The sequence below is a fragment of the Notolepis coatsorum genome (assembly GCF_963971535.1).
Source record: "Notolepis coatsorum genome assembly, contig: SCAFFOLD_506, whole genome shotgun sequence".
NCBI classification, from domain to species: domain Eukaryota; kingdom Metazoa; phylum Chordata; class Actinopteri; order Aulopiformes; family Paralepididae; genus Notolepis; species Notolepis coatsorum.
The window spans coordinates 81,955-98,484 of NW_028171715.1; the positions used below are offsets into that span (position 1 = coordinate 81,955).

Below are 16,530 nucleotides of genomic sequence, written 5' to 3' on the forward strand. Positions count from 1 at the left end.
ACTGTATTCATGTACAATCTGATTTGGTCACTGGTTTCTTTAAAATAGGGGTGAGACCTTCCTTGCCAGTTAAAGGCATTTCCTTTATCATGGGAAATGATTTAGCTGGAGGACAGGTGAAAACTGTGCTGGAAGTGTTGGATCACCCAGACACAGATTCTCTGCCTGATGACTTGTCACAGAACTTCCCTGAAGTTTTTTCTGCAAGTGTTGTCACTCGAGCTCAATTGAAAAAGAGAGGTGATGAAATTAATTTGTCTGACTCTGTTTTTGCTTCAGCCTTTGTCAGGGAGGAGTTGCTGGCTCCAACTTCTGATACCGCTGACAAACCACCGACTCATAGTAAGGTACCCCCACAGACAACTGTAACTAGTTCCGACGCTTTGAAGTTACCCGTTACTCGTGAAATGCTAATTACTGCCCAGAAGGCTGACCCTTCTCTTGCAAAATGTTTCTCTTCTCTTGAAACAGAACAGAGGAGAGAGTTGCATTCTTATTTTGTGGATGAAGGAGTTTTGATGCGTACATGGAGGTCCCATGGTACTAGACTGGCAGAGCATGCACAATCGGAGATAGGGCTACCAGATCAGGTACCAGACTGGAGCACTGTTTATCAGATTGTTGTCCCTGCAGTTTATCGTCAGCATGTACTGTTCTTGGCCCATGACCACCCTTGGTCTGGACACTTGGGAGTCACTAAAACATACAACAGAATACTTCAACATTTCTTTTGGCCCGGTTTGAAGTCCGATGTAGCACAGTACTGTCGTACCTGTAGTACTTGTCAGATCACCGGAAAGCCAAACCAGGTAATTCCACCTGCTCCCCTCTGTCCTATACCAGCGGTCGGTGAACCATTTGAACATGTCATAGTTGACTGTGTTGGTCCGTTGCCAAGGACCAAAGCCGGCAATCAGTTTTTGTTGACAATAATGTGTACCGCCACCCGTTTCCCTGAGGCTATCCCTCTTCGCAGAATTACAGCGCCTGTAATAATTAAGGCTTTGACGAAGTTCTTCTCCACGTTTGGACTGCCTAAGGTAGTACAAACGGACCAAGGCACCAACTTCCTGTCTAGGTTATTTGAGCAAGTGTTACAGTCCCTGGGTATCCGACATATAGTGTCCAGTGCCTACCACCCTGAAACTCAGGGGGCTCTAGAACGTTGGCATCAGACCTTAAAGTCCATGCTGCGTAAATATTGCTTAGACACAGAGAAAGATTGGGATGAGGGTGTCCCCCTTGTTCTATTTGCTGCGCGAGAGACCATACAGGAGTCTCTTGGTTTCAGTCCTGCTGAGCTCGTTTTTGGGCACACTGTTAGAGGGCCTCTGAAAGTTCTTAAAGAACGGTTCATGTCAAAGGGTGCCAGCACACCCACTAATGTTCTAGATTTTGTTAGCCAGTTTCGAGAGCGACTGCATCAGGCGTGCTCTCTCGCAAAAGAAGCGCTCTCTTCTTCCCAGAGAACTATGAAACGGCGCTATGACGAGAAAGCTGTTTTTCGATCTTTCCAGCCAGGTGATAAGGTTCTAGTCCTGTTACCTATCCTTGGTTCTGCTCTTTCCGCTCGTTTTTCCGGACCGTATGCAATAGACAAGAAAATAAGTGATACAGACTATGTGGTTCGCACCCCTGATCGTAAACGTCACTCTCGTGTTTGCCACATCAATATGCTTAAACCATATTTTTCCAGAGATAGTGTGCAGGTGAAGACCTCAGACCAGACAGCCGGACTGGCCGTCTCTGCTGTTGCCTCAACTCCAATAGTTCCGGACTCTCCTGACGTTAGTGGTGAGGATGTAGATGGCTTGGAGTTGCGCAATGCAGCCCATCAGGGTGCTAGATTGTCCAACACTGAGATGTTATTGAACCTGCCCACTCACTTAGCACACTTACCTGAGGAGCAGCGAGAGGACATCACAAATTTGATTCAGGCCTACATGGCTCTGTTTGGTGATGTTCCCTCCTGTACTTCTGTATTGGCCCATGATATTAAAGTTAACAATGCTGTGCCTATCAAGCAACATGCATACCGTGTTAACATCACCAAGAGGGCCATGATGCAACAGGAGGTTGACTATTTGTTAAAACATGGTTTAGCCAAGCCAAGTTGCAGTCCCTGGAGTTCACCTTGCTTGTTAGCTCCCAAATCGGATGGAACTCCTAGATTTTGTACTGATTTCCGAAAGGTAAATGCTGTCACCGTGCCTGATTCCTTCCCACTGCCCCGCATGGAAGATTGTATTGACAACCTTGGATCTGCCACCTATGTTAGCAAACTAGATTTGTTAAAGGGTTACTGGCAGGTCCCTTTGACCCCCCGTGCCTCGGAAATCTCTGCGTTTGTTACTCCTGACAATTTTTTGCAATATACTGTAATGCCTTTTGGAATGCGTAATGCCCCGGCCACTTTCCAGCGACTGGTGACCCTAGTCCTGGCTGGTGTTCCAAATTGTAATGCCTATCTCGATGACCTGGTTGTCTATTCGACCAACTGGCGTGACCACATGACAACCTTGCAAACTGTCTTTGACCGCTTAGCTGGAGCCTCCCTGACCCTTAACCTTGCCAAGTGTGAGTTCGGCAAGGCTACGGTTACCTATCTTGGTAAGCAGGTAGGACAAGGCCAAGTGCGTCCGGTGGATGCAAAAATATCTGCAATCACAACTTTTCCAGTGCCTACTACTAGGCGGGAATTGCGTAGATTCCTTGGGATGGCTGGGTATTACCGTGGTTTTTGCCGGAACTTTTCTTCTGTCGTCACTTCTCTCACTAGCCTGTGTAGCCCGTCCAAACCATTCATTTGGACAGCTGATTGTCAAAATGCATTTGATAGTGTTAAAGCTCTCTTATGCAGTTCCCCTGTTCTCTCTGCTCCAGATTTCTCCCTGCCGTTCCAGCTGGAGGTGGATGCCAGCGGGGTGGGAGCTGGAGGGGTGTTATTACAGGAAGATCACGATGGTGTCAGTCACCCGGTTTGTTATTTCTCCCGGAAATTTAACAAACATCAACTAAACTATTCCACTATTGAAAAGGAGACTTTGGCTATGTTGTATGCGTTGCAACATTTTGAGGTGTATGTCGGTTCGAGCGTATTACCAGTGGTAGTATACACCGACCACAACCCATTGGTTTTTCTGTCGCGGATGTACAACCACAATCAGCGCCTCATGCGTTGGGCGCTCATAGTGCAAAATTATAACCTCAGCATAAAGCATAAGAAGGGGTCTGATAATGTGTTGGCGGATGCTCTGTCTCGTAGTTAAAATCTCTGTTGCTGTCGACTCGTTGTCTGTTGCTGTCGACTCGTTCTACTGTATATTGCTGTCGATTTGTTCTATTTTGCTGTCGACTCGTTCTACTGTATATTGCTGTCGACTTGATCTATTTTTTCTGTCTACTCGGTCTATGTTGCTGTGGACTCGTTTTATGTTGCTGCTAATTTTTTCATAGCTCTTTGTTTTGGAGTGCATGTTATCTCGTTGTTAAAAAAGAAAAAAAAAACATGTTTAGTTGGTAGTTTATGTAGGCATGTTTTTTGTCTTATGTATGGGGGTGTTACATCCCAATGTATATATTCCCCAGTGTGTGTCTCCATGTGTGTGTGTTCTCCATTTTGTTTCCTCCCTCCAGCCATTGTTCCCTTCCCCATTGGTCCCTGCCAGGCCAATCCTTCCATTATTGCAACACAGCAGTGATTGGTGGTTGGCTTTCCAGACTCTAACACTCAATCCACACCCCCCAATCATGGATCACCCCACACCTGTTAAAACATGGCTTTCTCCCTTCAGTCTTTCTCTCTCTCTGGCATGAGGCTAGGCCTAGTGTTATTTTGTGGCATTGTACTTTGATAATATCCCTTTTTGTTTATAGGCCTTTGTAATAGTGAAAGTGCCTTTGTGATTGTATGGCCGCAGAGAGAGCATTGTTACCTATAGATTGTTTTGTTATGTTTCCATTTTGTTTCTGTATAATTAATGTGTTTTTCTCTCTTTCTCAGGAAGCACAGATGGGGTGAGCTGCCATTTCCTTTGGACATTGTTTTCTCCTGTTTTGGTTAGGTAAGAGTAGTTTAGGTAATGTAATCTCTTTTACCATAGATTAGATTGTGTTTATTTGGAGTATAGTGGTGTTTGTTTGTTGTTTTGGCCTGGGCTCACCCCTGAGCTACATGTGCTTCCTTTGCATTTACCAATAAATATCATTGTTGTTTACAAACGTGGTCCATCTTTTCTGTCAACCAACTGTTATGTTACAGCCCTTTACCCTTAGACACACAGGGGTCGTAACAATTCTATACCACCAAACTGAATGTTATTGAAATAGATTTGAGCGCAGTTAGTGTGTCTACCTTCTGTGAACATTTAGCAACCATCTGTGTTGAAATCCGATCCAAAATGGCGGAGCCATATCCATTCTAAGAATCGAACTGTACATACAGTAGATTTCATTCTTCATTCTCGGTGCACGCCTGGTGATACTAAATCCAAATTGAACTCTGCCATTTGAAAGAGGAGATTTGGCCCGATCCATAGATGTGTGAGTTGGCTATAATAAGGTCATTTATAGGCCTCATATTCTATATTCTATAATAATATTTCAAATTGCATGTATCCGGATGGCAGAATTCAGTACTGTATCTACAAAACCTTCTGTTTAATCATCTTCCCTTTATTTATTTCCTTCGATTTTTTAGAAGGTGCTGAACACGCTCTGTGGCAGTTTTTCCTGTCTGGTCATTTTTAGCAAAAATGCTAAGAAAAATCATAATTTATATTCTCATTTGTTTCATCACAACGTACTCAAGCCTAGTAACAGACACAATATTTCTGACACTGGGAATAAATTCACTGAGGTCCATAGATGTCCCTAGATACCAAGAACATGCAAATGGACCTTGTAGAAGTGGAGCGATCTTCCATTTACTTAGGTATGTATTTTAGGCGGATTTTCTGAAAATAGGGCTCGGGCCCAAGAGGTTAAAGGTGTTATACCATTTTGATGTAATCAATTGATTACATTGTTTTTAAAGAATACATCCACAATGATTTTAGAAAGGTGTGGCATACGAGTATTGCTTTCCCCCCCAAATTATATATATTGCAAATATATGCCATCACACACACTGGCATTTAAAGGGTTAGAATTATAAAATGAATATGTGGTGTTATGATCAGGGCTGAAGTTGAATAAGATTGTATTTTTGATCAATTACAAAAAAAACTGAAAATCCATAGAAATCTGTGTTGTTGCTAATCATACATATGCTAGCCTGTTTTTTAACAATAATTTGTGATGCCATCACAAACACTGGCATTTAAAGGGTACAAATAAAATAATTCCTGCACCAGAATGCAGGAAATGAAGTCTTTGTAACAAAAGATTTCCTGGTGGGGGACCCCCAGACCCCCTGCTTAAAAAGTGGCCTGACTGGGGCTATATTTTGCACTATATGTCCTGGCCTGAATGATTTCCCCAGTCCGGCCCTGGTTAAAAGCCTCCAATGCTTATTAGTGTGTGTGTTTGAACGTTTGCATGTTTCAACCATACATTTCCATTTATAAAAAAAATAAAAATAAAAAATATAATTTTTAATTTTTTACCTCCTATAATAGTGGGGGTCGCGGCTCTCTGACACCGTTATTTAGGGGTCGCGGCCTGAAAAGTTTGGGAACCCCTGCTCTAGTGCGACATCTAGTGGCTGAATGTTATCTAGAATTGCAACATTCTATTAATAAATGTTTTAAGCGTCAAGGTCAAGAGATTCTATCACCCTATAACTCACTTCCGAGGTAACGGTTCAAAGGTGATGAAACCCAGCAGAGAACAATATTCACATTTTTAGAACTTATAAATAATTTCACACCGTCTCAGGATTTTATGTCAGGAGCTACTGTAGTGTGAATGAAGATGTGACCGGAAAAAAACACACTCACACACACACACACAAGACTGTGCATGCACACACACAAGCATCCTGACCCCCTTTGATAAGAGACTGTGACACCATGACTCATCATCACACTGATGTGATTAACTAAATAACTCAAAGGAAAGTAAAAGGGAAAGTGAGTTGTGGATAATTACTTCTCTCAGCTTCCAGGTCTGATGATAGAAAGCCATATCGCTGTGGAGCACTTAGACACACTCAACCTCAGATTGAACTCCTTTTCCCCCAGAAGATAGGCGAACAATGGAATTAAAATGACTGTATTGCCCTCTCACAGAAGAGGAGAATGATGTTTGTCATGTTTTTAATGGGGATAGTGTTTTTACACTTCCTGGAAGATGTGAATTATCCTGAAATGTAATGTCTCATATATTGCGGTGTTTCTATGCTTTGGAAAGCACTGATTTGTGACTCATTAGAGCTTGGTGTTCATCATCAGACAATGACATTTGCCACAAACTATTGAATAAACTGTTCAAACCTCACTCACTGTTCCGGCCTTTCACTGGGAATATCTCGTCAAAACGTTCTACTCTGTGGTAACTGTACAAACACTCAAACATGGAAGAGATAAGTTTCAATTGACTTTCTCGATCTGGTTCACAGAAATAGAACGTCACAAGAATGATCTTGTTAAAACCACACAGAGGTTCCAATGGGACATCTCCTCTACAATTACCGCTTATCGTAACTCTCCAGCTGTTTACACATTCTGGATGAGTAGTCAAATTCACTTCCTGGTTTATACTAGTCTGAGGAGTAGAATCTTCACATCAGCTTTATTGGGTGTGATGTTTCGGTCACTTGACCTTTCACGAGGCGTCATACCTGATGAAGGTCACATGACCCAAACATAGGGCTGGCATTCTTAGTCGACTTAATGTCATCGGATTTTGCCGACTAATCGATTATATTAGTTGTATAGAACGTTATCACAACAATCTCAACAGGCTTCACAGGCCCACATCACGATGGACCATCCCATGACTTTAACAAAACACCTACAACACCTTAAAGGTGCTATAGATACAATTTTCTTCCCCCAGAAGAAATCATTGATTCATCATTTTAATAATTTTTGCGGGTCCAAAATAAATGTTGTTGTTTACATGTTGCAGCCGTGTATCCCCTCCCTACTTCTCATTTCTCATGTGGAATGCACCTGATTGGATAAATGACATGCTAGTACTCTATCTAGTAGCTGAATGTTATCTATAGCACCTTTAATATGCAATTCTACACAAATACCTGCAGTATTATAGTATTTGGAGAAGCTCACATTTGGCCCAAAAAAAACAGACTGGTTTTATGTTATTTCTGGCTTTGACTGGTGAAGATATGTTCTGCTGGTCAACGTGACAATTGGACAATTTACACAATGTAATAGGATTTTGTCTGCAAAAACCGCCCTAGATACACAAATCTTTCTTCAAATACCTTCCATTGATGAGAGATGGAAAGAGAGAGGTGTGAAGGAGAGATATGGGGATGGAGAGAACGATGGAGGGAGAGGGGGATAACATTATGTAAAGAGAGCGGTGTGAGATTCTCCTGTTCAAACACCCCATGACAGGAGAGAGAGAGAGAGAGAGAGAGAGAGAGAGAGAGAGAGAGAGAGAGAGAGAGAGAGAGAGAGAGAGAGAGAGAGAGAGAGAGAGAGAGAGAGAGAGAGAGAGAGAGAGAGAGAGAGATGGGGAGAGATGGGGAGAGAGGACAGAGAGGAGATATGGGGGGATTGAGAGAGGAAGGATAGATGGAAAGAGAGGAAGGAGATATGGAGAGAGGACAGATAAGAATGATAGATGGAGAGAGGACAGAGGAAGGAGAGATGGAGAGAGAAGACAGAGAAGAAGGAGATATGGATAGAGAGGACAGAGGAAGGAGAGATGGAGGAAGGAGCAAGGAGGAATAAGAGATTGAGGAATGAGAGGAGGAGGGATGGAGTGGAGAGGTAGAAGAAGGAGAAAGGGGGGGTGGAGAGATGGAGGGATAGCGAGATAGGAGACAGGGGAAGGAGAGGTAGTGGGATGGACAAAGAGGAGAGAAGGAGGAAAGAGAGATTGAGGGGGGACGGATGGAGAGAGGAGAGGAGGAAGGATAGAGAGAGGAGACAGAGGAAGAGAGAGAGAGGGGGGGGTTGTTACTAGGGAATAGGGAAATGCGCCTTGTTACTCACAACATATCCTCTTATCATATACGTAGCTGCCTCACTAGTGGTACCAACAACAGAGGGAATGCACAAATGACCGATGGAGAACAGAGAGAGATAGAGAGAGAGAGAGAGAGTTCTAATGTTCTCTAACGAGGGGAGGTCTGAGGGGACACAGTGAGGAGAGGCATCATACAGGGAGACACTTTCCTCTGCAAACAACTTAATGGAAGCAGTGGGACAGGCTGATTAACACAGGGAATGTATACTAACAGCTCATAAATCAACTGTCAAAGTGGCTGTGTTGATGTTCTAAAACTCTCCAATTAAAGACACGATCCGTATAATATTCATTTAAATTTATTTAAATTTAAATAAAAAAATAAGCTATTTGGAACTTTCTTAACCACATTGTAAATTGGAATTTAGATCCGTTTTTCACTCCAGTGTTTACCAACGACGTAAACAAGCCACAAAATACAATTGACCTGTTCCAACTCTAACACGTTTCCCTTCTTCTTTATTCTCCTAATTTCTTGGCGGCGGCAGGGCAAGCCATTCGTTTATGCTGGGATCGCTGATCGGGCCTTTAAGTGGATACAGTAGAGGGATGTTTACGCGTTGGTTTTGGATTCCAGACTTTGATGTGAGATTTCCTCTGTTGGGGCTCGTAGGGACTCAGACTCATTAAGTCCACAATATTGTCCCCGTGTAAAAGAGCCTTACAGGCATGTGCGCATGCATGGACACACGAGTACACGTACAAATGCACGTACGTTTTTCTGTGTACACACACACACACACACACACACACACACACACACACACACACACACACACACACACACACACACACACACACACACACACACACACACACACACACACACACACACACACACACACACACACAGTGTTGTACAAGTTATTGTAGATGTGAAAAACACACAGATACTGAGCCAAATTAATAACACCATGCTAACAACTCCCCTCCAGACATCTTCTTTGTATCCTCTCATGCTAAACCACAAACCAACCACTCCAACTCAGCATCATTCCAGTCAAGTCAAGTGTTTATTATTATTATTAATAATTGTATTATTCCCTTGGGGGAAAATCAGGGGGGTGACCTCTACGCTTAGCAAGAGCGAAAGGCCTCTTCTCTGTCCTGATTATCCAGGACCTGTTGGCAGCCTTTCGACACAGTCAACCATCACCACATCCTCCTCGCATCTCTTGCAGGAATGGGAGTTGCAGGTTCTGTGCTGACACGGCTGTCGTCCTACCTCGACGACCACTCCCCACCCCCCCCCCCCCTAAAGAATGGTGTCCCCCAGGGCTCGAGGAGGACCCCTCCTCTTCTCTCTCTACACCAAATATCTGGGTAACATTAGCACTTCTCATGCATTCTTGTACCACTGCTATGCCGATGACACTCACCTCTTCCTCTCCTTCCCTCCCTCAGATACCTACGACTCTGAACGGATCTCGGCCTGCGTCGTGTCCGACCATTTCCACCTGAATGACGGCCAACCATCTCAAACTGAACACGAGCGTCACTTACCGGCTGAACGCTCCCTACTGACCGACCTTTCGATCACTGTGGTTCTCTCTCTCTCCTTCTTTCACTCTCTCACCTCCCCAGTTCTCCAGGCTGAACAAGTTGCTGAAGTTGTGGCTGACGAATGGCGAGATCTTCTTGAGGTCGTGGGTTCGAACCCTGGTTGCCAGGAGCGACTGGTGTGCGTCTCTGAAGGTGGTGTCCATAAGCAGCAGGCCCTGGTGGGCGCGCACCGCCTTGGCGAAGCTCTCCGGTCCGTCGCGGAGCAACACGTCACGGAAGCCCAGGGGGGGGTCACCTGGAGAGGGAGATGGGGAATGGATTAAAGGATTAATTTGGTAGTTTGATCTTTGATTTTCATTTATTGTATTTTGAACTTGGAAAAGGTTAATCTAGTCATCGAGAGTTCCAAGCAAACCGCAAAGCTTCAGACAGGCAGCAAGGAGGGTCAAGGGACAAAAAAGGTTCATCCAGACCACAACAGGCTGGCAAACGCTCGACCATCGACAAAATGGAGGCCCTTGAGCATTTGCTATGCTTATAGAGATGTGATGTGTTGGAATGAGTCCCAATGTGATGCAGTTACTATACGTGCTGGGGCTTGTTGTGTGTAACCGGTCTTATTTGACATGCCCTGAGTGGGAGTTGAACCCCGGTCTCCCGCGCCGCGGGCGGCATCACAGACCACTATACCAAGAGGTGAATTCACTTCTTGTTAATGGGTCTGGATGCCTCCGGGGAGTGAGTTTACTTGCAGTACCGCTTAACGTCCACAGCCACGTCACTATACACAGTCCATCGTGACTGTGGATAGACACGCGGTACTTCCGTTACACTTGTTCCAACATGAATCAAGAAGGAAATGATTGATGGTTAAAACGTTTGACTGCATGTTATGGTTTGGATTAACACTTTTTTGGTCTCATGACCCCATTTGCTGCCTGTCTGAAGCTTCAAATGTCAAGACAATCTTACACGTTTTATTGAACTTGCCTTTAAATGTGCATACGTGTGTAATCCTAAAATACCTTTATTGTTGTCACTATAACAAAAAACAAAAAAGATAGCAGTGCTGTCGCTAATAATAATAATAATAATAACCATTCCTCCCAGGTGTCACCCTCCTCATTCACTTCCATTAATTTTGAGGCCCAAGTCGAACTATCATACTTACTATCAAACTATACAATAATATTGTTCAGTGTTATATTTGTTTTTATGTCAAAGGTACTTGTTTTTTTAAGATAATGTTGCCATTTGACTAAATATCAGTAAAGCAACTATTTCTCACTTGAGGTGTAGTTTGACACACTTTTCACAGAACGAGTCTTTCTTCCATCAAGGCAGCACATAACCATGGGTACCCCCCACCCCCCCGAACAAGGGTACACGGCACACCTTTGACTCAGAGTTATCCGTTTTATTGAAATCTGCACAGCAGTAGATTGTATATATTTCAGAAGAATTATATTTAGACAAGGTCACTAGCTTAATTGGTCAATGTGTGTATCTTCCAATGTGTGCAAAACAGCCATTATATTATTGTAAATTAACTTCTGTTCATTCTCTGGTGCCTCAATGAATACAAGGAAGGCTACTGTATTTGTTTAAAAGGTGGGTAAGGAGGCATCATTCAAGGATATTGTTTTACAATATTTTTAAAAGATTTAAATGACGTATACAGCAAGAGTTTGTAAGATTACCAATTCAAGGCTAAACTGGTCCTGCGCTATTGGTGAACGAGAATGCACACCACGCATGCACACACGCACAATGCATCTCTGACCTCAGCGCTCACTGGTATTGTGCATATTATAACCAATTATTTTCACGGCTTTGATTTCAGAGCAGGTACAGTATGTGACATTAATTAAAACAATGATGAATTTGCAAGCTAATCATACATATTAGGTTTCAATTAGTTATTCACCCACGACAGTTTGTAAGATGAGCAATTCTAGGTTAAAACGGTCCTGGGCTTGGAGAATACACACATTCGCACAAAACACCTTTCACCTCATCATCTATTTCTACCGCAGATTTCACTTATCTTGGGTAAAACATATCGTTTCCACTGTTTTTTTTATTTATTTTTAGAGTAATTATTATGAATTAGCAAGAATTAACTTGGTAAAAGAAAAACTGGATGCAACCAAATCATACCATGGCCCGAGTTGAGTGAAACCGGATGACTGACAAGCTTTTAAAAGCGAAAGTAAATAAAAACACAAGGTACAACTGAAGGCCAACACGATCCCATTAGACAGTAGAAGTACTGTCTATCTGTATGTCGTGTGTCATATATGTTATGATGAATTAAAAATGGGGGACCCTGATGTAAACAAGACGAAAGTCTTTCTCTGGTCTGCATCCCCTTAACAATTGTATGTATTGAGCTGTACTGTACTGTACCCATTCTGCAATCTGTTAATAAACTTTTCAATCAATCAATCAAACCACATCAGAGCACCCTGCTACTGATGCTCCAAGATGGCGGCGCACATAGACGCAGCAGCTCTGTGCTCCCTAAAACGTCACTGTGTGTGTTTGTTAACTGTATTATTTTGTATGGTAGATATCATGGATGTGTTGTGTGGTAGAGTGGGTATGTAGGTATCGTTGTTTTAGGTGCTGCACAAACCAATCTCGTTGTACTGTATTGTGCAATGACAATAAAGCTTTCTACTTCTACTTATACTATTGTTGTATGTCTATTATGGTGATTGATAACACATTGGTGAGGCATTAGAAGTTAATTCATAAAAAGTAATTGATAGAGAAATTACAGGTCTGTACCAGTATTTATAGTATTTGGGAAGGGTGGGAGGGGGGATGGGTGAAACGTTCTCTGCACTACAGAAGGATGCCACCATGAGGCAGCAAGAGGTAACTGCACCTTGTTTACACATGGAGGAGAAGGGAAACCGGCAAGGTTTAAGCGAGGTAACTTTGGGCACAGTTTTAACATTTGTGGCGTTCACATTCTACGCTCTAGAAACGAGACCAGTGGTCACATCTGACCACAAGAGCTTGTACGAGAGCTAAACTTCATTGCGTTTAATGCATTGTTGTTTTATTTTTCTCTTGCTTAACCCAACTGGGCTCAACTCCAGGCTTTATCTTGCTAAAGAACAGTTTTTTTTAATGACAACGTTCCATAGTGTAGGTTTAATTCCTCGTCGACTAATTGTAGTGTGTAGTGTATTCCTCCATAGATTGGCTGAATGCAGCACTTAACCTTGTATTTGGGAATGACTTACCGTACTTTTCGGACTATAAGCCGCAGCTTTTTTCCCCATTTTTAGACCCTGCGGCTTATATAACGGTGCGGCTTATATGTGGACAAAACCCGAAAATCGAAATATTGCTTTTTTTTACTGCACTGAAATGTTATTCATCTGTTCCCTTATTTGCTAAACTTAATACAACTTGTAAATGAGTTAATGTTATTTGTCCGACAGTATTGTGTCCCAATGGGAGTCATTCTCTGTAGAGGTAGGAACTTAAAGCTCAATATAAGAACGGCCATGCACCACCACTCACAGAATCGAGAAAGAGCAATCAATCTGTCAATCCTTTCCGTGTCCGGGCCGGGTGAGGTTTCCCGTGTTGAGTCAAATTAAGCCGCAGGCTCCACTCCTTACATATGGTAATTAAACATTAAAACACATGCAGCTTATAGTCCAGTGCGGCTTATATATGTACACATCATTCAATTTAGCTGCTGCGGCTTATAGTCAGGTGCGGCTTATAGTGCGAAAAGTACGGTAACCTACTTCTCCTACTAGTATTTGTTAATGACTTAACCTACTTCTCCTATTAGTATTTGGGAATGACTTAACCTACTTCTCCTACTAGTATTTGTTAATTACTTAACCTACTTCTCCTATTAGTATTTGGGAATGACTTAACCTACTTCTCCTACTAGTATTTGTTAATGACTTAACCTAGTTCTCCTATAGTATTTGGGTATATACCTCTGCCATGTCTTCTTACTCTGTATTTGAAATGTCGCAGTAGGATCTTAATGTCAGTATGTTTATATGCAGACTGCTGGCTTGTTTGAACACATTATTCTTATGTATTATATATTAACATGTATGTAAACACTTGTGTAGCCTCCACACAGCCTGGTTGCTGGCTATGGAGAGATGGTTGATATTCCCTATTGTTAGACACTTGATTAATGTTGATAGGAGGTTTATGAACAATCACATGTACTATTAAATAACTGTGATGACCAGATAAAACAGACGCTGGCCCTAACGTTTCAAGATTGCTTTATTTTGTCCCTGGGGAAATTTGCCTTGGGACATAAAGGCTGCCACGTAAAAAAAATTATAATTTCACAATGGAAGCAGACAGTCACCATATAAAGTATCACACATTACTCTGCACTTCTAAGGGACATACTACTATTACTATCCTGTGCTTAATGAAATCCCTGCAACATTGTGTTCAGTAAGTGGTGTGCTCAGCTGTGAAGCTGTTTGAGTGTCTCACAAGATCAATGCCTTGGACAAATTTAAAGGGATGGTTTGTATTTTTACTTACAGTACCAATGATTGGTAGAGTCATTTCTCAAGACAGGAGCTTGACCGCATTGACTTTGCACGTGGCTAATTAGCCGGAGCTAGTATGGGAAACTATATGGATTGTGCTGAGAAAGGACTCTACCGATCAACGCCATGATCCGTAAGTAGCAAATAGGGCTAGGGTTAAAAAACTGAACTATCCCTTTAAAGGTGCTATATATACCATTTCTATGTAGAGTAATCATAAAATAATTTAAAAAAAAAACATCCACAGAGCTTTTAGAAAGGTGCATAATAAAGTTGTGTGCATGTATCTCCTCCCTACTTCCCATTTTCCCACAGGAATGCACCTGATTGGATAAATTACATGTGGATGCTCTAGTGTGACATCTAGTGGCTGAATGTTATCTATAGCACCTTTAAAGATAGAATATGTAATGTCATCAAACAGGCAAAAGAGGCACTCTTGGCATTGTACTTTGTTTTTGGTCTGATGTGTTTGGGGTTGTTATTGCTGGCCACACCTCAGGCTCGGCCAAGAGAGGCCTGGAGAAATCCACAGTATAATAAGCTACTAAACTCCAACCCACACGTCAGACCAAAACAAAAAAAGATTTACCCTGAGGTTGCTGTTTGACGGCATTCCAGATTCTACCTTTAATAATGAAGGTAGTGAACACTCAAAACGACCTCAAATCTAAATTTTAAATATTGACCCTGAATTCTAAAAGCAAAAAAAAAGGCCAAAACTGTCTGGAGTAGATCAACTCCTGTAGGGCCCACTGACCTGACCGTTAGCCCAGTGCCGTGTACTAATCAGTCAGTATGATACACTGAAGGAGGGACTGTGCGTCTGCCAATTGGCCACAGTACACAGAACACTGAGCAGTACATCACAGAGCCCAGGACAGAGGGCTCTGATGGACGGGAAGGTCAATAATGTTTTCAAGGATCAAAACCCCTTTGCAAATTGTGCCATTTAAACCAATGGGATCTCATTCGCAACCTCAGCATCATGGATGCCTGACCAATTGATCTACCGTTGTGGTAAAAACAGACATTTCTCTCTCTCTGCTTCTGCAAACCCTTCTTCCCTCCATCCTTCCTACCCCTCCCCCTTTCTCTCTGCCACACCCACCCCTCCTCTCTCCTCTCTCTCCTCTCTCCCTCCCTCCCATTGCTATTTTTCTTGTGTGTCTGGCAAATTAAATCAGGTACAATTGAAGCAGTAAAGATATTGGAAAACAAAATGACACTACATTTCTTGTCCGGGTTTGAGCCATAATCACAATAATAACTGTCAGTGTGATGGTTTGATTGCATTACCATTTGCCTGCTTATCGGTTAGTAGCACACATCCCATAATTACATAATCAATTCCCACTCAAACACCTCTATTAGAATGGAGAAAAAATGCGACAACAATTGAACATATTGTAAGGTTGAGGAACATTTGAAATAGTCTAGCAGGGACCGGGACCTCTTTGTCAACTCATATTCCGAGGACTTTGTTAATTTAGCCAACACATCAGTAATACTGTGTTTCTAAAAATAGAACATGCAGAAGGACCTCTTTAAAAGATGCTATAGATAACATTCAGCCACTAGATGTCTCACTAGAGCACCAGCATGTCACTTATCCAATCAGGTGCATTCCCCATGGGGAAATGGGAAGTAGGGATGGGATACATGCATGCAACATGTAAACAATGGGGGGCGGTCAGGTGGCGTAGCGGAGATTGTGCTCGTCACCAATGCAAGAGGCTGCGGTCTCGACTCCCGGAGAGTCAGCATTTCCTTGGCTTGGGCTGATCGCTATACTAACTCGTTTGGCTGAGTTAGTGGGAGGGAAGCCGTGGGTGGGTCCTGGGCGTTGTGGACAGCGACCCCTACAGTTCGGTCGGGGCGCCTGCACAGCGAGGGTAGGATCTGGAGAAAGGTAGTGTGACCTTCCACACGTTACACTCTCCCGGTGAGAATCTGCGCTGCCAGGCTGGCTGCCGGCTGGCTGCACATGTGTCGGAGGAAAACATGTGACAGTCTCCGGCCTCCCGGACCAACAGTAGGGGGGGGGGGTGTGCAACAACCAGGAAGGGGGTTGGGAATTGGCATAACGACTAACAGTGGGATGGGAGAAAAATCGGAAAAAGGAGGGGGAAAAAGATAATAAAAAAAAATTCAAAAAAACATGTAAACAATGTAACATGTAAACAATAACATCAATTTTGGACCCGCCAACATTTCAATGCATTAACACTTTAATCGCCGATGACGTGTTTAGACGTCATTCCTAGCCATGCTCATTCTGCCGAAGACGCCGTAACTCGTCTTT

The 16,530-nt window shown here is 42.9% G+C and overlaps 1 protein-coding gene across 1 annotated transcript in view; it reads right to left on the minus strand.

The window, feature by feature from the left end:
* The window catches only part of pcxb (pyruvate carboxylase b), a gene marked incomplete at both ends in the record, with an annotated part of 123,127 nt that overhangs the window by 75,689 nt on the left and 30,908 nt on the right, over positions 1-16,530 (minus strand). Inside the window, one exon of the mRNA XM_084339127.1 lies at positions 9,740-9,961. Coding sequence (XP_084195253.1) covers positions 9,740-9,961 — 222 coding nt within the window. The remainder of the gene's footprint in view (positions 1-9,739; positions 9,962-16,530) is intronic.